The sequence below is a fragment of the Neltuma alba genome, unplaced genomic scaffold (genome assembly GCF_004799145.2).
Source record: "Neltuma alba isolate B1F8T4 unplaced genomic scaffold, ASM479914v2 tig00006295_pilon, whole genome shotgun sequence".
Classification (NCBI taxonomy): Eukaryota; Viridiplantae; Streptophyta; class Magnoliopsida; order Fabales; family Fabaceae; genus Neltuma; species Neltuma alba.
This window is the reverse complement of record NW_021634413.1, coordinates 21,213-45,020: the sequence shown is the minus strand read 5'-3', so window position 1 is coordinate 45,020 and position 23,808 is coordinate 21,213. Positions and strand designations below refer to the sequence as shown.

The 23,808-nt window shown below is 38.0% G+C and overlaps 3 protein-coding genes and 1 pseudogene across 4 annotated transcripts; 1 reads left to right on the top strand and 3 right to left on the bottom strand.

Annotated features, from left to right (window-relative positions):
* Positions 1-2,806: 2,806 nt before the first annotated feature.
* Positions 2,807-3,589, bottom strand: LOC114750032 (uncharacterized). The gene has a single exon (XM_028938576.1). The coding sequence runs from the start codon at positions 3,587-3,589 to the stop codon at positions 2,807-2,809; it is 783 nt and encodes a 260-aa protein (XP_028794409.1).
* A 5,495-nt stretch (positions 3,590-9,084) lies between these two features.
* LOC114750026 (lipid phosphate phosphatase epsilon 1, chloroplastic-like) lies at positions 9,085-12,756 on the top strand (annotated as a pseudogene).
* A 231-nt stretch (positions 12,757-12,987) lies between these two features.
* On the bottom strand, positions 12,988-15,533 carry LOC114750027 (mannan endo-1,4-beta-mannosidase 7). The gene is made up of 5 exons (XM_028938571.1): positions 14,954-15,533; positions 14,670-14,864; positions 14,271-14,393; positions 13,740-13,942; positions 12,988-13,630 (listed from the first exon to the last, which is right to left on the bottom strand). Exons 1-5 carry the CDS (start codon positions 15,275-15,277, stop codon positions 13,183-13,185), a joined length of 1,293 nt encoding a protein of 430 aa, XP_028794404.1. The 5' UTR covers positions 15,278-15,533; the 3' UTR covers positions 12,988-13,182.
* A 3,832-nt stretch (positions 15,534-19,365) lies between these two features.
* Positions 19,366-23,496, bottom strand: LOC114750037 (uncharacterized). 2 transcript variants are annotated; one of them, XM_028938580.1, is made up of 4 exons: positions 23,401-23,496; positions 21,842-22,558; positions 21,085-21,522; positions 19,366-20,072 (listed from the first exon to the last, which is right to left on the bottom strand). In XM_028938580.1, the coding sequence occupies exons 2-4, from the start codon at positions 22,554-22,556 to the stop codon at positions 19,894-19,896; spliced, it is 1,332 nt and encodes a 443-aa protein (XP_028794413.1). In that variant the 5' UTR covers positions 22,557-22,558; positions 23,401-23,496; the 3' UTR covers positions 19,366-19,893. The 2 variants fall into 2 exon arrangements, with proteins under 2 accessions (XP_028794413.1, XP_028794414.1); XM_028938581.1 differs by lacking the exon at positions 23,401-23,496 and having other exon boundaries at positions 21,842-22,714.
* Between the last annotated feature and the right edge of the window lie 312 nt (positions 23,497-23,808).

Here is a 23,808-nt window from a genome sequence, read left to right as displayed (position 1 = left end):
GGGCCAGGGGCAGGGAGAGATAGAGAGGTACTACCAGCCTACCCCTTTTGAAAGAAAGTTAAGCCGGCTTGTCTGGCTATGCAATAAACCAGAGTAGATTCTAATTAATCTCTCGGCAGATAATGAAAAAAAAGGGTAGTACGACAAAGGTTAAAACTCGTACCAGTACTCTCTCTTTTCCACGAAGATGATCCTCGCATAGTTTTGGAATGATTGTTGTTAATTACTGATGCAGTATCAGTATGGAGGACAGCGGAAGAACCTTTAATTAAGAAGTCGAGAGGAACGATGGCATGTGAGGAGATTTGATTTGATTGACGAGACAATTAATTACAGTATTGGGAGAAGAAATTGATGGGACCATGCTTTTCAGGTTTTCCGGGAAAGCCAAGTTTGAAATTCGTTCAAATAAGAAAAGCATAGTGGCACAAGGAAAAAAAAAAAAAGGATGGCAATAATTCAGAAATTGATCAGTTGAGAGGAAAGCGAGTGGCTCAAATATCTGAAGAACCGAGCGTGCGGTTCTCCATCATCTGTGACTTCGAGTACATGAGTCTTCAATACGGCATCGAAAGTCTATACTTCTTATCCAAGCGCATCCTTCGACGTTCAAACCTCAAAGGCTTTTTTTTTCTTTGCTATGTTAATGCTTTTCTCGAGCAGTATGCAGAGCCTAAAATAAATAATATTCATATTTTTATAAATATCATATAATAATTTATTATAAATTTATTTATTTTTATAAGCTGGTGAAACATAAACTTAACTAATTTAACATCACGAGGATTTTAAGAAAGGAGTTTAATGATAAGAATCACATGTGCAGTGACTATATTAGGCTTGTTGGCCTAAAAAAACAATTATAATCAAGTCCCACAAAAAAAATAATTATCAAAATGTTTTAATAACAATCTCGATAACCTATAATGACAAATTCTATAATGAAGAATGACAACTTTTAATATTTGTTTTTTAATTTTTTTTTATCTCATTGTAATTCTTTCAGAAAAAACACCCCCATACTAGTTAGTAATAGTATTTCATATTTGCAATTAGGATACGATCACTTCTTGAAAAGATGTGGGTTCTAATACAGAGCGAGAACCTAGGTCAAAATATATATATATATATAGTGCAGGAATTTTTTCTTCATCAAAATTTAGGAAAATGATTGAACTCACCTACAACCTGTAGTGGTGAGAGGACTTGGAGAAGGAATTGAAGTGGGTTCAGGTTTAGTGGAGGGTGGTGCAGTTGGATGAGTGAAGAGGTCCTTATACGAGAAGGAAGTGCCAAAGAAGTTGGATGAGAGTGAGATGGTCTCTTAACATTCAGAATCTCCTTGTTAATGACATCAAATCTTAAAGCTAAAATTGAATCTCTTTCAGTTCATCATCCAAATGGCAACATTTCTGAGGCCTATTCTCCATATTCCTGAATCCTCGTGCAAACGCCGTGTCCCGAGGCTGACAAAGAATTTTGTTCTCACATAATTGCAATAGTTGAAGTAGAATCTCTTTGAGTTCATGGCTCAATGGTGGAATTTCTGAGGCCTATTTACCATTCTTGAATCCTCATGCAAAATCGTGGGTTTTTGTTTAGCCACACTGAATTCCGAGGCCATGGGTGAATTTCATTCCGACGCAACTACAATAGCTGAAATAGAATCTCTTTCGGTTTATGGGCCAAATGGCAAAATTTCTAAGACCTATTCACCACTCCTGAATCCTCATGCAAAATCATGATTTTTTTCGTGGAGCCATGCTGAATTCCGAGGCAAAAGGTGAATTTTGATCTCACCCGACTACAATAGTTATACAGTTCACGACCCAAATGGTGAAATCTCTGAGACCTATTCATCGTTGTTGAATCCTCGTGCAAAATCGTGAGTTTTTTTAGGGAGCCGTCATGAATACCAAGAGTAGCTAACTCTTGATCTAAGTCTACCCGCTGCCATAGCTTAACTATGAAGGGGGCCCCTGTTACATTGAACCAGTCATTCAAATACGTCTTTAAAATGCATATTGGAAATACTAATCTGATGGAATCGCACATGGATGTTGGCGTTATGCTATTCTGATGCTGCTTGGATCAAATCTAACAGAAGAGCAGCCATTCGAGTCTATTTGGGAATCGAATACAATGCCGTCCCTCGTCTTTCTGCGTATAATCTACCAGGGAAACAAGTTTCCACTTTTGTTTTCGTCTCTTTTTACAACCCAAAATATACCAATTTTTTTTCCAGACCCCTAAGTTTTTTTTTGGAAAAAAAATTAGACGCCAGATGCTAACGGACTGAAATCTATTTACCAAAAAGCGTTTATGGCACAAGATCATTAACAGGTCCCCAATCACAGTGATCATGTTTTTCACCCGAACGGTTGCAACACATCCCTCACAGAAACGAGCAGTTATAATTAATACTATTAACATGTCGTTACCCATTAATATTTCTTAAGCAAATATAATGGAAATGAAGTCCTTGAGGCAAAAACAGCACGACATATTTCTGTATAGATGATCTATCTGTTATATATAAAATCTATTAGCGATGGTGAACACGGTAGCTTGAGGCAGACGATTGAGTATATCGTTTTGCAAACAGAAGAATCGTACAAGATCACTGACATTTTTGTTATTTAATATTGATATCTAGATCTAGAAGTTAACACTGTATACGGCATGCAGTGCCATTTTTAGATTTTTTTTTTTTTCCCCTTTGGGGGAGGAGGGGAGGGGGGATTCAGAACGCAATTTCCGTTGTCGTTAACTGTTACTAGTTCTACCCACTATTTTACTAGCTGCTTCAACTCTGTTTCCGAACGACGATGGCTAGCGATTCTTCTCGCAGGAACCTCATCTGCTTCGCAATGAACGCCTCTATTGTGCGCTGAAACTCCTCGTTGCTCAGCTTATCATGCGAGTACAAATTTTCCAGCGGATTTTCGCAGTGCCTCGCCATTTCTCGGCATTTCTCGGTCTCTGATCGCCGGAGATTCCGCGTTACCTCTTTCCTGGAGGCTCCCGTCGAGTTCTCCGACTGACTTCGCCGATAAACTTTCGGACAGTCAGATTCTAGTTCTGCGACTGAATCGGTATCCGTGCGCGTGTCAAATTCAACCCGATCCCTAAATGTACGAGCAGTGTTGTCGTCAGAGACAATCTGCTTGTCCTGGCAATCTATCTGCTCAGCCACGCGCGACTGGTCAGTATCGACTTCGGATGGTAACTCAGCATGATCAGCGTTCCGCTTGGCGAACTCGCGGAAGAGTTCCATCTCCGCATTGCGAGCGCCGGAGTTGTGGCCGATTATTCGTCGGGAATTGGCGAACAGAGTGGCGATGATGGCGTTGGAAATGAAGAAAACGAAGAGAGGACTGGCGATGAGGGCGGCGAGGCTGTGGAAGTAGAGGCGGGAGATTTGGAGGGCGGAAGAGAGACGAGAGAGGATCCAACAGAGGAGAAGCAGAGAGGCGCATAGCTGGAGAAGGCGAAGCGTCTTGGCAACGCCGGTAAAGAGGGTGGAGAAGCGCATGGAGAGGGCTTTCTCGGTTTGAAGGTTGTGGAAGAAGTGAAATACTGTGTCCATGGGTAGATAGGGTGAGAGCTTTTGAATGGGAGCAGAAAAGTTGAGGAGAAAGGGAAGAGGGTAAAGGATGGAAGAGGCGAGAGAGAGTGAACTAGTAGAAATAGAAGTTGGGGAGGAAGAGGAGAGAAGGGCAGGGGAAGAGATGGGGGTTGCTTGTGTGTCTTTCTGAGTTTAGTGGCAAGTCTGCAACATAATTGTTGACTGACCGTTTCCGCGCCTATATGGTGGGTTTATATACAGCCATTCGCCTCCACCTCGGCCACCACGATTTCTCTTTCAAATTATGTTGGGAAGATTTCGTTTAAGAACACAGAATTAATTTGAAAGAGCTCTTAAAACTTTCTAAAATTTTATTGTAAGACTAAAGGAGCAAAATGGTATTAATTCCACACACAAAAATAACGCCATTGCCTTTCATAATACTTATTATGGGATAACACATAAATGGACTAATTCTAATTATAAATAAAAGTATGTATGTTATAAATTGTTTAGTCCTATTTGCAAATGGGCTCTCTCATATTTGTTCACTCATGGACATCTTCTTCAGGTGAATGAGGTGATATATAAACAGACTAATTTCAGTTGTAAATAAATATATATATGTTGCAAATTATCTAGTCCCACTTGTAAATGGGTCCCACACTTGTTTAGTCATGGACACCTTCTCTAAGTGAAGGAGGTGACATGTAAAAGACTAATTCTAGTAGTAAATATATGTATGTATGTTGTAAATTGTCTAATATCACTTACAAATAGACTCTCGCACTTGTTTACATGAGAGACAATAGTGTCATTTTTTTTTTGTGGAATTAATATTACTTTACCCCCTTAGTCCTGTAATAAAGTTTCAGAAAGTTTTAGAGGCTCTTTAAAATCAATTCTGTATTATGGTCTTTAAACAAAATCTTCCCTAAATTTTGAGACGAAGAAAAGTGTAAAAGTAATGTTGCTTCACTCCTAATTGCCGGAAAGTAGCATAAAATTAATGCCTTCCCCGGAGAAAATAAGAATATCTGGGAATGACATTCTTTAATTAATAGGATGTTTTTGTTGGTGTAAATAGTCGAGGCTCTCATCAATTAAGTTTCTTAAAATGAGTGGCTGAGGATTTAATTATTGGCTCTCATAGTCCTATGCATGGAATAAATTTAGTTGGAAGAGTTTTACATTTTTCAACAGCTTGAAGAAAATCAATTTCTTTGATGGACGGTAGACAGTTTTTGACAATGAGAAAGCATGTTTTATCATTTGAAAAAAAAGGCCGATGCCCAACAATTACATGCAATGGATTCCATCCAATTTTAAATAATTAATTTGTCTAGATTAAAAATTATAGAAAATGTGTATTAGTCTCCCAAATATTTTTTTTAATCATTTACATTAAAGAAATATGAACTTAAAATATAATGAATTAAAATTTTATATTGAGGATTGAAACTAATCTTTCTATTAACTCTCTTTTTTTTTTTTAAGTACGTATTCTATTTAGTTTCGATGCGTGCCATTGATGACGAGCGAAGGAGTGGGGGAGGCCAAAATTGTGGAGGAAGGTCAAAGCCGAAGGTAAATGGATAATACTATCAAGAATAAGGAAGTCATCCGTGCGCTGCACGGCCTCATCACTTTGTAGTTTGCCCAACACTTATTTTATAATATATTTTATATTATAAAATAAGTTTTATGTTATTTTTAGTCTTTAATATAAAAATTAATTAACTAATTTGAGTATATTAGAATTTTTTGCTAAATTAATTATTTATAATAAATATGTCTTGTTTTTCTTAAAATACCTTTACTAATTATATGTATCAGTTAGAACTACCATTTGATGAAATATTTAACACGTGAGACTACTATAAGAACTAATTTAGAAAAAAAATAAATACGAGAGATAAAATGGATTGGAGTCTTATATTGAAAACTAGTTAAAAAGTCAAATTAACTTTTATATTAAGAACTGAAGGCAGTATTTATGGCCTCCTCGTATTTCAAACATAATATATTTATATAGTTACTTTACATGTATTAAAGACACTTAAATTTATTATAAAAATTAACTAATTTATAATACTACATTCGATTTTTAATATGAGAGCTGGTTAACTAATTTGAGTAGATCAAGAAAATTAGTTAAATTAGTTATTTGTAATAAATATGTGCTGTCTTACTTAAAATAACCTTACTAATTAAGTCTCATTTGATTAAATATTTAACATGTGTAACTACTATAAGGGCGATCTTAAAAAAATGAATAAATATGAGAGATAAATTAAATTATAATTTTATATTTAGGACCAAATTAAAAGTCAAATTAACTCATATATTAAGTATCAGAGAAAATATCATCTTTTTGATCATGTTACACCTTACCATCATATATTTTTTTTGTTATTAACGCCATTATCAAATATGATCATATATAAAAGAAACATACTCTTCTAGTCCATTTAAAAAGCAGAGAGAGGAGCAATTTTTTGGTCATATTTATAAGGTAAAGAGAAAATTTTCATATGAATATACAATTTTACCTTTCATTTAATAATGTATTGACTTTGTTCTGATAGGCCATAATGTATAATAAATGGGAATAAAGTTAAAAAGTTATTAAATTTTAAATGAGAGTTTGTAAATTTTAAAATTTTGTTTGATTTACATGAAATATATCGAAGGTGATTTATAAAAAAAAAAAAAAGATGAATATGAGAGGATATTATATTTAAAATTAATTAAAAATTAAATTAATTTTTATATTAATAAGTTGAGGTGGTAGTATTGTTGACGTACGCCAGGAGACATGAATGTTAATTCGCGAACATTTATAATGATTAAAATATTTTATTAGATGCATGTGAATACACTGGTGAGAGGCCGCAGGCGTGTGGGTGGCAGTGATCGACCTAACAACAAAAACTGGTTGACCGTGAATTCTGCAGTATCAGAGTGGCCTGCCAATGCACACGCCATGGCTCGCTTCCCATAATTTACTCCCTTCCCCTTTTATTACCTGTCCATTGTCCAGCCATTCATTCACGAACCATACTCCCCTGTAACATGAAACCAGACCACAAGCCCATGAACTGAATAAAAGAAACAAGAAGCCAGACGGAAAAGCCTCCTATTGTGAGCATCCTAATACCCGACCTAAACAATCGAATTTATCTGGGACAACGTTTAAAAATATTTATAAATACATTTTACACAAATCAAAACTCTTTTTACTTATTTATTTTGTATTTCTTAAATTATGATTAAAAAACTATTTATAAATTATTTTAAATTAATTCTAATTCAATTTAGGTACTGCAAAGGCCATACAGAAGGGAAGCCTTCCTTTGCTCTTGCTCTCTGGAGACTTTCCTCACATTGCATCACCGCCTTCTGCCAACTACATATCTCGGGCCGGGAATCATACGCCTGGCTGTAGGCAAGATGGCCAAAACTTGACGTGTCTTTCTTCCGCAGTGGGCCCCACAAAAAAAAAGGAAAAACCCTGTAAATGGTTCCCATTAATTCCAAAATTCTTCCGTTTATTCTGTGGTGTGTTTCTTTCAATATTCAAACTCGAGTTTAAGTTGCTTAACCCGAACTAGTAACGATTAGGACATTCTCCCACCTTTTAATGGGGTCTGGTGTGAGGCGAGTAAGTGGGGATGTCGAAACTGACTGAAACACCATCTCGCTTGATTATTCCTTTGGATTAATGGGTGGGGTCTCACCTGAACTATGCAAAAGGATGACATTTTTATTCTTTTGCATCCACTGATGATTATCATCCATTTTAAAAGCGCAGAGGGCATATTCCCATAATCTCATGCCTTGATCAGTTCTAAACTTGATAATGTTGTGTCGGGGAAGCATTATTGTAATGACGGCCATAATCCAAACATCACAACCACACCCCCCCCCTTTTGTCCCTCCCTTTCCAAGTGGATCTCGCAAGGTCAAGTCTCCATGAACTGCGATTTCATCCCTCCTTCAAAACCGCTGGGGTTACAAAGCTTCAGCCTTTATCACATCAAACGTGAACGACTAAGAGCCATAGGATGCAATCAATGGTTGAGATCCTCTCAATTCACGCTCACGGTAGTAATGCTCACCGGAGGGGATCCACTTCCCTCCCTCCTTCTGCTTTCTTTCCTTTTCATTTTTTTGATACCGACGACAACCATAATCTACGTTTCGAGCCCAGGAGAGGATGTATGGATTTCCTAAAGCCCAGTGGTTTCTTGACAGTCCACGGGGAATTGACGCCGAAAAAAAAAATGAACCTCACGCGGAACTCATCTCTTCGCGTGGCCGCCTCTTATTAAATTGGGTCATCACAGCAACTGATATCGTTGGACGTAAAAACTAATAATGTTCACCAACCATTTGCTGCGTTGCAAAGTTTTAACACATGCAACACGCGTTTTATTATATGAAAACATGCATATTAGTACCTCCCACGCTTAATATAAAAATAAAAGTTTGTTTAATTTTTATTTGAATTCAAAATATATTAATCTATTTTGTTTCTTATATTTATCTATTTTTTTAAAAATAGTCTTTATACTTCTGGTACTTCTAGCCAATACTTTTTATTAGCAATCATGTTTTAGAAAATACAACAACTATTTATTATAAATAATTAACTTAATTAATTTTCTTAATATATTCAAATTAGTCAACTGACTTTTATATTAAGGACCAGAGACTGCATTATTATTGGCCCAGTAAAAATGTATACTTTTATAATGTTGATGTTACCGCCCGTTCATAATATAGGAGTTACTTTTACGTTTATTTTGATTCTAAATATAAAATCTCAATTCATAATTAAAGGTATTTTGAGAGAAAAAAGGTTGTTAATATCACTTCTGATTCTTAATATAGGAGTTAATTGACTAATTTAAGTAGATTAAAAAAATTAATTAAGTTAGCTATTTGTACTAAATAGATATTATTTTTTCTAAAATATCTTTGCAAATCAAGTGTATTAGCTAGAACTGTAATTATTACAATAACTATCTTAAAAAAAAAAAGAATACATAAGGAAGATAAAATTAGCTAGATCTTATATTGAGAAATAAAGTAAAAATCAAATAAATTTTTATATTAAAGAATAGAAGTAATATTTCTAAAAATATACGAAATATCTTGTAAGAAGTTAAAACAAAAAACAAAAAAAAGCTCTAAAAATCTCCTGTAAAAAGCGTCGAAAAGAGTAAAATGCTTTGGTATCGTTCATGCATGCACCAGGGAAGAGCTGCGGAAACTTCCTTCTGTGAACAACATGAGAAACAACAGGGAAGAGTGATGTTAAAATTACTATAATATCCTAAAGAAAACACTAAGAAGTCCTAATTACGTGATTTGTTATCATTATCATTTACTTATTATGTGCCTTTTAGATTTAGATTAGACTCTAGATTCCCCCGCCCCCCTGGCAAATTTACCAGGCATTAGGCATAGGAGGGGTTCGAAAAGAAGGGTCCGGTCACGCAAAATGGCGCTTCGTAACTAATTTTCGAGGAGAACTGTTGCGCGCTGCTGCGGGTGCGTGGATACAACAATTGCAATGTGTACGCCAACAAATCCTTTACTCGTTTGGACTTTTCTGACCATAGCCTGAAGCCTCGGGGGTTTTTTCCACGCTGCTCCCGCGACGCTCCGTCATGGTGGCTACCTCCCCACTTTGTTACAATCCCTCTTCCAGATGTCTCGCTCCCAGCTTGCTTCGGCAAAGATTCTGTCACCGTTCTTCCTTTGCTGATGCCTTTTCTGCCTCGAGATCTACCTTCTTCTCTGGCTTTGTTCTGAGGAGGCCCCTTTCTCGGGGAAACCGGCTCTGGCTCCAAAATAACATGGATGAATTGATTAAAAATTATGCCATCCGAGATAAAAATAGTGATGAAGGCGTTCAAGTGCTTGAACAGGAAACTTTAATTGATGGACCATCCCGGCTCGGCAAGTTTGCGCTTCGTGAGCTGGAACCAATCCTCAATCGACTGGTTCGTAACCCTTAACTTCTTTCATTCAATCGTGGCCGCGACCGTTTGCTATCATTATAACTATGCTCTTATTACAACTGTGAATATCAAATGCTCTGACTTAAATTAGTTCCGTTATTCATTTATGGAGCGGGAGGGATAAAGCAAACTGTTGTTACCATAAGTCGTGAATGTTCATTACGGCGGCAGGAGGAAACTTTTTAAGATCAGAGTTATTCTTTTGATCAAGGCACGCGTTGCATTGAGGTGAAATGATGAAACCTCGTAGGATGAGCTTGTAGAAACTGTTATGGAATCAGAGGGTCAAGGCTGTGTATCACCAGCCTTCAATGAGAGATTTGGGAACTTTGGATAGGGCGTGCCACTTACACCACCCTCTGACAAGCACCACGTGCCGTAGAATTGGAGCAACTTCCCTCACATTTAAAATGTGCATTCTTAGGTTCTTCAAATAATTTTCCCTCCATTGTGTGTATAGATCTAAATGCTGAGCAGATAGAGAAGTACAAGCCAGCAATTGGCTGGCCAGTTTCAGACATTAAGGGCATTAGCCTTTCCACTTGTATGCATAGAATTATACTTGAGGAGAATTACTCCCCTGGAATTGAAAATCAAAGCAGAATTACTCCCTTTTTGGAGCCCTTTAAAGACTCTGCAGCGCTTCGACTTCTCAATACTACTAGTTTGAACTGCTGTAACTATCATTTTACCGTCCTGTCATATCATAACTCAAGATATTCTTTTCTTTTGGACTTGTAAGGTTGACTTTATGGTTTTTTGAGTTGCCTTATTTCAAAATCTTCCATTGCCATGCACTATTCAAATCACCATCTTTGATTCTGGTTATTGTTCAGCTAACTCTGCATTAAGGTATAATTATTGCTTAATGGGCTAATGGATCTGGTGTCTTACTTGCAGAGCAAGTGGATGGTATCTGCCTTCTTTGGTGCTCTCATTCTCTGGAGGCATGATGCAGAATCCTTATGGTTTGCGGCAGGATCTATCTTAAATGCTGTGTTTTCTGTGGTACTCAAAAGAATACTGAACCAGGAACGGCCTTCTACCCTAAAATCCGACCCTGGAATGCCATCTACACATGGACAATCCATCTTCTTTTTGTTGCTTTTGCTATTTTGTCAAGTAATTTCTCTTTCCCACTCATCATATTTATATCAGTTCCAAGGAGAAATATTACCTAATGTCTGATAATTGTATGCCTATCTTACAACTGATAAAAGATAAAGTTAACACTGGTGTTAATGGACTTGAAGTATCTTCTTCCATATTTTGTACATGCTTTTCCTATTGCAAAAGTTTTAAATGCTTTGAGTTCAAGGTTCTCTTGGAAGCAAAATTAATACTAGCTCAGTTCTTTTGGGAACTATACATATTTCATGGGTGTCTTGGCGTCTCCAAAGTTTAATCTCCTATTGCTAACTGTAGAAGAAGATAGTTTGGTTGTTGAGGTGATGTGCTCCTTTGGTTTCTTTATTGCTTTGAGATATGTATAATCCCATGAATCCAGAAAGATGGTTACTAAAGCTTGATTAGGAACACTTAAATGCAGCCAGAAACTTATTTCTAGAATCACATGTATTAAGATGCTTTGAGGTAGTGGTTGTGTCAGAAAAATAATTTCTTTGTTTGATCTGTGGTAAGCCTGTACTGGCTTCATAACAAACCTCATGTTTCTACTAATGATGCTGCAGGTATAGAATGGCTGGGGTTAAGTGGATCTAGCGTTACCATCAGCGGACTTGCTGTGGTGCTTGGTTCTTACTTTGTAAGTATATATATGCAGTGTTTCCTATTTATTCTAAGAAAGATAGCTTTCCGGGCTTGAGTCCTTCGAGAATAGTAGTTTTCTTGTTCATTGGTACCATATTCTCCGGCTATTCCCGTATAACTTGTTAGAAATGTAGACCTTGTCAGTTCTTTGTTTCCTTTCGCATCAAATGAACCATGCAGATGGCCAAATATATGTTTGCATGTAGTTCTAGTAATTTGTTTCACGTGAGCTTAAGCGTCCTGTTTATAACATACTGAAATACCACCTGAAATTTGACGACTTATTCAGACGTAACATTCACTTCATATTCATCCTGAATAATGCAATACAATTGCCTGCACTTGTATTGTTTAGGGCATCGGGACACAAACATAACGGAAACATACTCTGGAGGACCCTCACACACTCACACATGCACGTGCGCACGCTCACACACACACACACAAAACTTACATCTGGGTATTAAAAATACTGACGGCATACCCATGAGTCAATAAACACGAATAACTTCCTAACTTCCATGGTTGCATTTACCCGAACCTATATCGGCGCCATTTCCCCTTCTTTCCCCTTTTGTTCGCCTACAATAAGTTATGCTAGGAGATGGAATACTGGCAGAGTTTGACATGAATTCCTAATTAATGATCCTCTCGAAGAACGATAAACGGATTTATCCACTGAAATGACATTTAAGCTAAACTTTATCTAAGTTATATACATGACACTTTGTGCATGCATCGTTCAATTAGCGTCCTTTCACCTTACTTGCTGAATTTTTGAGTGATAGTTTATATTTAACATTATCTACTTGCAATCTAGTGTTGAATCACATTCATATATTGATGATTTAGCCTTGAGGTTTATTTGTGGTCCCATCGCATGAATCTTTTAAATTTGAAGTTACTGTTTTGATAGAAAATTATTTGTAAGGATAAATCGCTCATGCTGTAATGCATTCTCCCTCTGCTTGCAGTCATACCTACGGGTATCCCAACAGCTTCATACAGCAAGCCAAGTGGTTGTTGGTGCCATCATTGGATCCATTGACTCCGTCTTGTGGTATTGGTTATGGAATGCTTTTGTGTTGGATGCATTTGCATCCTCCCTATGGGTTAGAGTCGCTGTTCTTTTGGGGTCTGCTGCAATTTGCTTTGGTTTTGTAATCTACGTAATTCGCCATTGGCTTAAAGACGACTAAGAACTGTCATATCAAGTCTTGCCTTGATGGTGATAACATAGTCACGAGTTAGAAATGACGCTCTGTCGAAACCCAAAAAGAGGGAGGGAGGGAAGGGGGGGGGTGACGACTAGGAACTTCGTCGGAATTTGCTATAAAATGGCACTTAGTTTTACTATTGAATAGAAATTTCAAGTTTCATACGCTATGCACGATTCCTAACGCATGATCCAAGGGCTTAGAGCTGGAACTTAGGGAGTGTTTGGCAAATTATAAAGATGATTTTATGAAGTATTTTTTTCGCAAATCAAGATAAATTTCTTTACATATTTATTTCGTATATCATAAAATTATTTTTAAAATTATAGTTTGGTTTTCACCTAAACAATTAATTTATCACTGCTCAAAGTAGAAAGGAATAATGGATGCTGGATCTAAATGAAAGCAAAGCTGGAGTGATTTACTCTCAATGTTGTCAAACAAAATGTTAAAGGCTGTCTTAAAGGGGACAGAGCATGTCCTCCTGGACGAAAAAAGACATTCATCTCTAAAAGAGAAACTAGTTTAGGAAACATTAAAACTAAAATTTCTCAAGCACAAATAAGATTAGTTTACGTGGTTCAGTCAGGCCACTTCAGTTGCCAATTTGCCTTCCTCTGTGTCCTGGAACTCCTCTTTTTGGTCTTGCCCTCTTCCATCTGTGCATGTTCCTCATTCTGGCAAATATCTTCCGAAGTTGGTATAACTTGTGAGATTGCTGAGCAATAACATTTGCTGTGGAAGAACTCTGGCCTAGCATTACCCCATACCCATCTTGAAAAGACTCCATACCTTCGGTAAGAAGCTGCCAGAACATGGCTCCCCCCGCTGGCCCACCCCTTTTAGCAGAAGCATATATCTTGTAGTACACACTATTGAAAATCTGATCTCTCTTGTAAGTGTTGTAACCCGCATCTTTCCATGATTTTCCGAATTCTGCTACAAGAATTGGCTTCCGGAGAGCGTACTGAGCATCTAAGAAGTGTGCATCGAGCCAGTTATTCACGAACGAAAGCTGATATTGATCATTGGTGCTGGCTAACCTGTTTATACAATGAACAAAATATATACTCTATTAAAAATAGTTCGATAGATGAATTGAATTAAATAATTTTGGCAAGCATTTTAATTTTTTTTTTGGGGGGTAGTTACCATTGGTCAGGATAACAGTGAACTGTGGCGAAGTCAATGGCAGGGATCCGATTATTTGCAATGAAGTCGGTCCCTATATCAAAACCTGGATTCATTCTCTTTCTCTGAGGTGTTGATTGTCCATAAAATCCTTCTAAACCCGCTTCCAGTAAGTGTTTTCTGTCCATGGACTTCACAAACGAAGCCATTTCCGCTATCCAGGCCTATGATTGAGATTCAAGAGTCAGCTCTTTAAAAAGAGTTCGCTTTCAATAATTATAACATTCAGTACTGAGTATTACCGCTTTATATTTACATATATATATATATATATATATAAGTACAGACCATATGAAAAGCATGATTAGATATGGACCAATTTCAAAAACATGGTAGAGTTGAAAGTTCTCTTTGCAAAAAGCGCCTTCAGTGGGAACATAACACACTATCTATGAAACCGCAAATTCCGGAAAATAAAAGGAAGAAACAGGAAACAAAAAGAGAGAGAAGAGAGCGGAGCAACAACAGTTAATTGAAGCTGTTTGATTTGACCTGGATAGTCCTTCCAGAAGGATCTGACGTGCATCTGGGCTCATTCATCAGCTCCCACGCCATGATTGTTGGGTCGTCTTTGTAATGAATTCCAGTGAAGCTGTTTAATCTGTTAATAACAGTCTGTGAAAGGCTTAGGCTGTATCAGTAACTTGAAATTGTGATGCCCAACAAAACTCCAAAAAAATCACAGTCGCTCATCGCTACTATTTCATAATCTAATCTGGTGTATCAGATATCAGCTGAACTTATGAATCACAAATCCCATCATCTTCTCTTGTTTAATTTTCAAAATTGCAGAAAAAGCGAAAGAGATGAAATGAAAGATGGAGAATTTAGGACAAACAGGAAATCATAATCACATATTGCATCAAGCAAGGTAAAAGGCATTCTGCAAACCTTGACATGGTTCCTGTAGTAACCCTTAACAACAGGGCTTCTGAAGAAATCATCATCTGAAGTTAGGTACTGTCCTTTACTTCTAGCCCAGTTCACATACTGCTTCTTCCCTCCAAAACTCTCATAATTGTTCACGAAACTCAATATAAGCTTGATCCCGTGCTTCCTAGCCTCTGCTATAACGAAATCTAGCCCCTTCAAGCACATACACGAAATATCAGCAATTCTGCGTGTTAAAGAGCGCAAATTTCTCGCCTTTCTAGTTCTAGGTCCTTGAGGGGTACCTTGAACATTTGCTCATTATAGAAACCAGGCGAATACTGCAAGGGTCTGTAACCTCCATCACTGAATGCCCAAGTTCTTGCGATGGTAAGGCCATGACTGGTGGCTTCACGGAAAGCAGCAGAGACTTTGAACCTTTGAGATGGGTCTGAGGCTACGTACATCAGCCAGTACGCATTGAAGCCATTTGCGTAGAAAGGGTATCCATTCAACAGAAAATGGGTGCCTCTGGTTCTGACGAAGCCATCCCCTGCATCCACAAGCACGTGGACAGAGCTCTGATGGATTATAATGGCCAGAAGAAGAGCTAATGAAATTTTCTTCATTTCTCTGCTTCAGACACTCATACACGTACACACGCACACTGGCAAAGTCAATCTGGAAGGAGGTGTCTCCTATTATTTATAGGCTTGTAATGGAGATAAGAGTCAGGCCAAAAAAAAGTAACGGAGATAAGAGAAAAACGAAGCGAGAGGTTTTATAAGACTCTGAGCTCTGGCTGAAGGTTGTCTCTTCCCACTGCAGAATGCAAATTGCAAAACAAGTTCGTAAATATATAATTTTATTTTGGAAAATTATGGTTTGCAGATCTTTCAAAATTAATAATTTGACTTTATGTTGCGAGAGCCTTCGAAAGCAAAGTGAGTATAAATTTCGAACACTAACTAACGCGGGGGAAAAACCTCATAGATTTTGAAATTACAGCATAAAGATAGCATATCTTGAGAGTACTTTTGTTTGAGACCTACTATTATTTATTAGCGGTTATTAATGGCAATTAGCGGGAGGGAAAGAGAAAAAGGTTTTGAATGATAGTGTTAATATTTCTACCGACACATAATTGTCGTAATGTGACAGGCAGGTAACCTGACAGCAACACTAATGAATGCGCGAGTCGGGTGTGACTCTGATTAAATGGAAAACCAGAAACAAACCATGTTTCTGTCTTTAAATCATCAATGCTCTGTGTCGAGCCCTCCAGAATTATGTTAGCCCAGATTGTAGTCCTTGACGTGCATTACGCAGTTTAATCCCAAGAAGAATGCTTCTTTTTCAGATATATAATTAAAAGTGCGGGCCACCGACAGTGTGGGCAAATGCGTTACTGAGACGCAACTTGATGAAATCGGAAGACACAATTTTTGTTCACTCACTTACTGGCGATCAACTTAACCTCAATTGCAAAAGAATAAAGTTTTCCAAAGTTGCTAATTTGTGAGGAGGCGTTAATTGGGATAAGGGCGTGATCCATACAATACAAGGAACGATGATGAAGAAGGAAATAATAGGCAGCGGAGTCATTATTACATTGAAAATGATGGGAGTGGTGTCGCTGATATTTCATGATCAGGCATCTGATGCCTCTCCATTATAAAGCTACAACCTTGTTCTCGTGCTTTGCCATCTCCATCCAATCCACCACGTGGCGCATCCTCGTTAGCTCCCAAGTCGGCACCCATGTTCATCTCCTCTGCTCTGCTCTTCAGCTTCCTCGCCCGCTATAATATCCCAAAACATGCGTTAAATCGACCTACGATCATATTTTCGGTATAAAATTGTGAGTAATCCGACCATTACCTCTGTCCATTGTGTGTGCATTTTTTTCTTTTTTCAGGAGTATTCAATGGGATGTCACCACGTGGCCAAACCAGAGTGGTTTGTGGTGCTGGCAACATATCGGTTGCGTGGGAGTCAAAAGTAGGGAATCAGGGACGATTGAGGTAATAAATGGGCGACATTAGCGGATTTAAGACACTTTACGACCTCATCTTGTCCACTGTCTGTTTCTCGCTTCCTCTTTCTCCGCGCATAAACAATAAATTCTATCGACATTATTCACATTGGAAGACTCAATTCCATCCTTTTTGTTGAAGAGAGAACAAAATTCAGCAGCTTCACCGGGCAGAAAGAAATCACCAATGCAAGAAGCTCTGCTGTGCAAGTTCAATGTTTTTTTTTTTTTGGTAATAAAGAATTTTAGGAAAGGAATCGGACTCATCCACGATCTAAGGACAAGGCACCTAACTCATGTTTCCATGACTTTATGAACCAGGTAGGAGAGTACACGTGTCTCCATCTCCCCCTGGCTAAAGGGCATTAAACACATGGGAATTAGTCCCAGAAGGGGTCGCTTCCACTTAGCTGTGGTGATGCCTCCCCAGCGTCACGACTAGAGCCACAACAAAATGGCACTCCTTAAAATTGTGTGCAAGTTCAATGTTGGTGTGACATGAACTGGACATAAATGTGGTTGGGCAGCCAGGCCCACCACGCACGTTGTTATGACATCATGTAGGTCAGTCAAGACCCACCAAACAATCTCGTTGGTGAGATTTCTGCAATGAATTAGATCTCACACGCTCGGAAAAAAGAAGCAGAAGGAGAAGCAAAAGAATTAGCTGTAGTTAGGATCAGATGGGTTCGGTATACTGAACAGGTTTATAATGCCATTTATCTGATATTTCTCGTCAACCAAGGACGAAGCTTTTGCCCAGAAACAGTTGATAACGAGAGGAATTAGAAAAGCAACCCTGTGCCTGCATGAAATATAGACGCTGAGCCAAGCCTTGAAGCCCACAAGAAAGCATGTGATCCTCCAGATGGCTCCATACCTGCAGCTAATTTCCAACACGTACCTGAAGGAGAAGAAGGCCATCTGCCAATCGGCTTAGCACAGGGTAAGATGGTAATATCATTGGGCTACGTAGAGAGTGATGGGTGATGGTTTGATCGGTCATTGCAACTTATTCGTACGTTTGGAGTGCGGATGAATGGGGAGTCTATGAGAGTATACGAGTATACTATGCATAGGTCTTCATTTTTTCCACTGAGAAGGATGGTGTTAAGAAAATAATGATTTGGTTATTCCAGTTTATTGGGCCAGTCTATTCTACTTCATGAGCAACCTCAGCCCTGTAGCGACGATGACCCCAAAAATAGATTCGGGTTTCCCTAAAGTGATATCCGGGTCCCAAGGCGTCCATATATTCATCCCGTTAACATAGGACTTAAATGTTAAATTAATTAAAACCTATTTTTTCATATTTATTAATTTTTTAAAATTATTCTTATTTAAGAAAAATGATTATAATGCTTTAAAAAAACACATCATATTTTTTATAATTAACTAATTTATCAAACTTTCTCAATTTAATTAAATTATTTAAATAAGTTTAGAGCTATCAATAAGGACCAGCTCGATCCTAAATGACTAGCTCTTGAAGGACCAGGGCCTAAAAGCCCTTAGTTTTTAAAGCTAACATATCTTAAAATTATTTAATTATTAAAGGCCGACCTTTGGACTTGCAGGTTCAGGGTTTAAAAAAGTGACCCTTTTATGTTATTTTTTAAAATTTAAAATTTTTAATTATTTTAAAATAAAAAAATAAAACAACAAGAATTCTAAAAAATTATTCAAATTATAAATATTAGTAAAATAAATTAATAAACTAATGGTGTATAGAAAAAAAATTAAATACTAATAAATCATTGTCAAAAATTAAAAAAAAATCAAAACCTAATGAAACAAGGAAAACAAAAGGATAAAAACCTAGTAGCTAAAGATTAACAATATCAATATGATTATTATCTTTATCTTCATCTTTATCACACTATCATTAAGATCAACAATATCAAATTGTTCTTCACTACAAGTAAGCTCTTCTTCAATAATAAAAATATTAAGATTTTTGTCTTTATCACTATTATTTAAAGTAAAACTATGTAATAGTTATGAACACAAATGAAAGCCTAAACATTCGTTAGAATAAGAAAACTTCTATATATTGTTAAGATATGTAAACCGATAGTAAAAGAAGATTTATTAGCTGCTATGATAATTGGAATGCTAAGAATGCGAGCTGCCATTTTTGAAAGAATTGAAAATTAAAAATTAACTTTAATTGTTCTTCTATTCTTTTTAATTATCTGGTTTAAGTATTGGTTCTTCCAAATATTTTTCTAATTCAAATTTATTCATAAAAAAACTAATACATAATTATACTCAGCCTTATAGTACTAGCCTTTTAAAATCTAATTTCTTTTTTAATTTCTTAAAATACAAGCCCCGCCTATTACTTCGAAAGGCTTAAAAAAACTGACCTGATAAACTTGCCCGTTTTGACTGCTCTAAATAAGTCTGGCATTCTAAGAAGTACAATAATACTTCTACTGCAAGATTTATCAAGGACCGGGCATTGGGTCAGGGCGAACAACGATTACGTCACTTATATTTTGTTTTAGACTTCTATACAACATGGATAGATAGGACAACATAATTCTCCAAGTCCCAAAAAAAGAAAAAACACCCAATTCTTGATCATTGTCACATTTTTTTTGTAATGCTGTTTTTTGGTGTTTCCAAATATAGTGCGAAAAGTGCCCCAAATGGCGCTCGGAACGCACATAACAAGAGTAGATATAGCTTCCCTTAATCAGGGCATAGCCATGGCACAACACTGTTGCAACCCTAAATTGAACGAAAGGATCATGGTCGTTACTGAGGCTGACCACGACAGCACAGAAACACACAAGAATCGTAGGCATCATCCCACCACTCATCGAGGCACAAGGACTATATCCCCCTTCCTATTTCATTGATTAAATCCTCTTTTGCTGTATAAAAATGCTCACGAGAGCACGAGCTTAAATGACCCATCATCAACATGCCTTAGCAATGTAACAAAAAAACCAAACATTTACGCAAGCACATCTAAGCTCGCTGGCAGAAATGCACAACTTACAGAATATCTCAACATCAACTGAGCCACTTCAGTACACTATCACCTAGATATTCTGTGCGAGGCCCTACTTACATACTAGATGCAAAGGCTCCGGATGCGGAAAATTGCAACTGACGAAAGTCAACCACATAGTGGCATGTATACTCTTTATTCCTCTCCTAACATCAAACGGCGCTACAGTTAGTGCTGATGGATGTATGTTACTTGGCTGCATCCCCATGCTCAGAAACCTGATCATGGTGCGTAGAAGATGACGATTTTCCCATGGGGATATAAGACCACGCTATGGTGGCAGCACCAAGCACAATAGCAGTAGTAATAGAGCCCCAAATCCATCTCTGCCTCCGACTTCTCCTTTGCCTCTCACGCCTTGCCATCTCTGAAAGTACACCAGTATGAGTAAGAAATTAACCAAGTCTAAACGGCGGAAGCTTACACTGGAAACAAAGTAAACATGCATACAAATATGTGCATATTATCTCAGTATTTAGCTAATCATCTTAAATAATCAAAATTGGAAAATAATCTTATGGTTTCTTCCATTATTTCCCATTTGTTCTCTTTTACTCTGTTAATTCATGAAAAGAGGGCGTATAGCCCATGACCAGCCTTGAGGCATCTATCGCTGTCATACCTTGGTGTTGTTACTCCATCATAAACAAATCGTTTCATCCCAACCAAAGGACATACAGCCCTGATAGACTATCAATGTGATATGATGAATCTTGGTAAGGTGAGTGTTCAAATGAATAGATCAGGCACAAGGGAAAAGCCGGAGTTTAAAGGGTTGGATTGCGGAACTAGTGCAGGCTAAGGCTACGTGACAGCTGATGCGAGCAACAAGGAGGAAGTTGGTTGGACCTTAGAAGTTAACAATGGGCCAATAAAATAGAGTAGGAAGTGCTGGGAAAAGTATGGAAGACTTGGGTGTGAGTATTACATAAATAGACAGAGTATTTGTCTTCTGACCTACTAACAATTCAGATACACACTTCTATTTTTCATAACTATATTGGCTCTGATTTTTTGCACCATTTCTACTTTGGAATTTGGTCTCTATCAGTGTGACATCAGAAACCCACATTTTCAGCCAATGACAAGATACCGGACATGATAGACGATAAAAATGCTTGATGCTTATAAAGCCTGTCCTATACTGGTATTCTTGAGCAACTTCTTAATGCAAAGTAGAACTCCTATGAGGTGAGAGGAGCGGATTCACAAATCACACAATACCTGAAAAAGTATGCGTAACAGAGATGCCAAGTGCAGAAATTTACTAAAACAGAGCAAGAAAAGCATGCATCAATTTGTATGCACTCTAATTTTCAGTTGAAGTTAAAGCGTATATCAATGGTTCCACTTGAAAGGCCATCTAGGGCACATCTTACCTACTGCTTCTTGGTTCCTCTGTGACATTTCTTGATTCACCATCTCATAAAAATGGAGACGTTCCAACAAACGAGCTATTTCAAAGTTCTTAGAAGCTATTTGAGCTTCCATCTCCATCTCCACCTCAGCCCTGGCAATGCCCCTCCCAATGGCGTCTGATACAAACCTAGCAACATTAACTTGTTCACACAGATCTCCGACAGGATCAGAATTCAGCTGTTGTCCCTCAGCCGCAGATATAATCCCAGCAGGAAGGACTATGCCTACATGAGACAACCTTTGTCTAACACTCTCCCATTGACTTCTAATGCTGTTAAGGGATTCTTCAAATTGCTTCCGCTTTTCTATCTCCATCAACAGACTCAACCTCATTTCACGCAATTCAGCTTCAGCATTATATGGAGATGGAGAAGCCTGAGGCCCGCCTTCAGATAGTTCTGCAAGAAAAGAACCAAGTGAACCGGCTTTCAGACTAAGAATTTCTTTACAAAACTAGCGATCTGCTCTGCCTTCCTCCCCTATCCAATCAACACAAGTATTACACAATGAAATTGAAAAGCATAACACTATTTTGTTCACTGAACTCCTGTAGGGCAAAAATTCTGATAAAAGTAGAGACAGTTTAAATACACAAGGAATGAGATTGTCTTATTCCTTATTTCAGCTCATCCAAACACATGTAAGTGCTTGACCATGTACATAGATGTTCAACTGCACGGGAGGAAAAAAAGGAGCCAATAAGTATATTTCAATTACCTTCCCAAGCATCAAAAAACTCCCCTTGAGGAGTAGGGGTCTTTAGAGAGTGTTCAGGCCCAGTATTATCTTCTCCATCTGTATTACTAGTGTAACTCATTGAATCTTGCGGATCAAAGAAGTCTTCACCCTCTACATCTCTTTCAGAATTATTCGCCAACACCTTCGGTATATTACTCTCCTTGAGTGACCCATTTGTACTGCTGCTACTTCCAGCTTCCCTGCATCCAGTGCAAAGGTCATCAGTGTTGATGCTTCTAGGTGCACTGTCATGAAAACCATTAGTTCGCTCCTCCTTAACAGGCTCAGGATGTGAGAAAGTGACTTGCAGGTCACCAGCTGAGCTAACAACCACAGTGTCTGAGGTCTTCTGTAAACCATCATCCTTTTCGTCATCTGGAATCTTCTGCTTTAATACGCTGGCCTCAGAAAAACTCTTGACAAGGCGTGGCCCTCGACGTTTGTGATTGACAATGTAGGGAGAAGGAGGGAATGATGAGGGTGAATCTGGAACTGGTGTCACCTCAGGAGTGGCATAGAGTGCTGGTTTTAATGGAGGGCGAGGAGCCTTCTTTTTTGTGGCCGGTGGCACACTGCTTCTCCTCTCCAGTTTAGTGTTGGGAACAGGCATGGAAGACGGGGCAGATTTATCGACTGATTTAGAAGCTTTAGGCTCTATCAATGTATCAAACGCTATTGCAGTAAAGGTCGGCATGGCTGTCAAAATCAAAAGATGATACAACTGTAAACATTTTTAAATCGGCTTAAATTCATAGCATTTCCAATGACCGAGTACCTCAACCAGGCTAACTAAAAGCTCGACTTAGCATATCACTAAAGCAACATACCATGATAGAGAAATGGCCACAAAAGTAATAAATGCACAGAGATGCAGAGTAACGATGAATAATTTTCTTTTTGTTCCCCTAATAACTATACTTGTCCGGCCATAAAAGGCGCGGAAGAGTCAAGCATCTCTGTTGAGCCGCCAAGAAAAAGGCAGGAACGCAAAGATCCAAACATAACCAAGTGGGGAGCAATATTACCGTAAGATATTTAAATTTAAAATACAATCGAAAGGTTTTTTACAATATGGAGAAATTCAAAGTAAAAACCCGTGGGATTCGAAGGAACGCATGGTCTACTTCTCCGGACATATTTCAAATGGCTGCATAGAATGCGATACTCGAAGGGAAAAATGAAAGAGACAGAGAGGGAGAGTGATTAAAAACATTGACAAACTTCCATCGGAAACCGAACAGAAAGAAACGGGATTTCAAAGTAGGCAAGGGTTCCGTTTCATTCCAAATCCAAGAAAACAGAGAAGAAATGAAATAGGGAAAATTGAGCCGCCAAGCGAGATGAATGGTAGCCGATGTCAAAACTGCTATTTTTTTATGGGCAAAAGAGAAAATAAAAGACCAGCACAAAATCGAAATCGAAATCGTTGTGTTTAAGGAAGTACTCTTGTTTACATCAAAGAAATAAAAAAGAAAGCGAAATCAAACAAGTTGATGAGAGCAAAACAGAGGGGGAGAGAGAGAAGGGAAGAGACATACCTTATTTGGGGGTTGGGGGAGGTGAGAAACAGAAACCCTAATGAGAAAAGAGAGAAAGGAAGGAGGAGGAAGAGGAAGCAGAGAGAGGGAATGAAGGGTGAAGCATCATAAATTTGGAGGGGTGTTCCCGCACCTTCGGAGACGCAAAATAAAAATCCAACACAGCACAACACCCTCCCTACCCTTCTCCCCAAGAAACTGCGCCCCCTTTTATTTTCTTATGTGTTTTGTTCTCCTTCCAACTTCAAGCAAACGACCGCCTCTCTCTCTCTCTCTCTAGATTACGGTCGTACCCTCCCATTCCGCAATTTGTCAATACCTGAACACGCACCCCTCTTACCTTTTCAATTTATTTCGCTTTCCTTTCACAAATTTCCCCATTAATTTAGGAAAAATTGTAAATAAAGA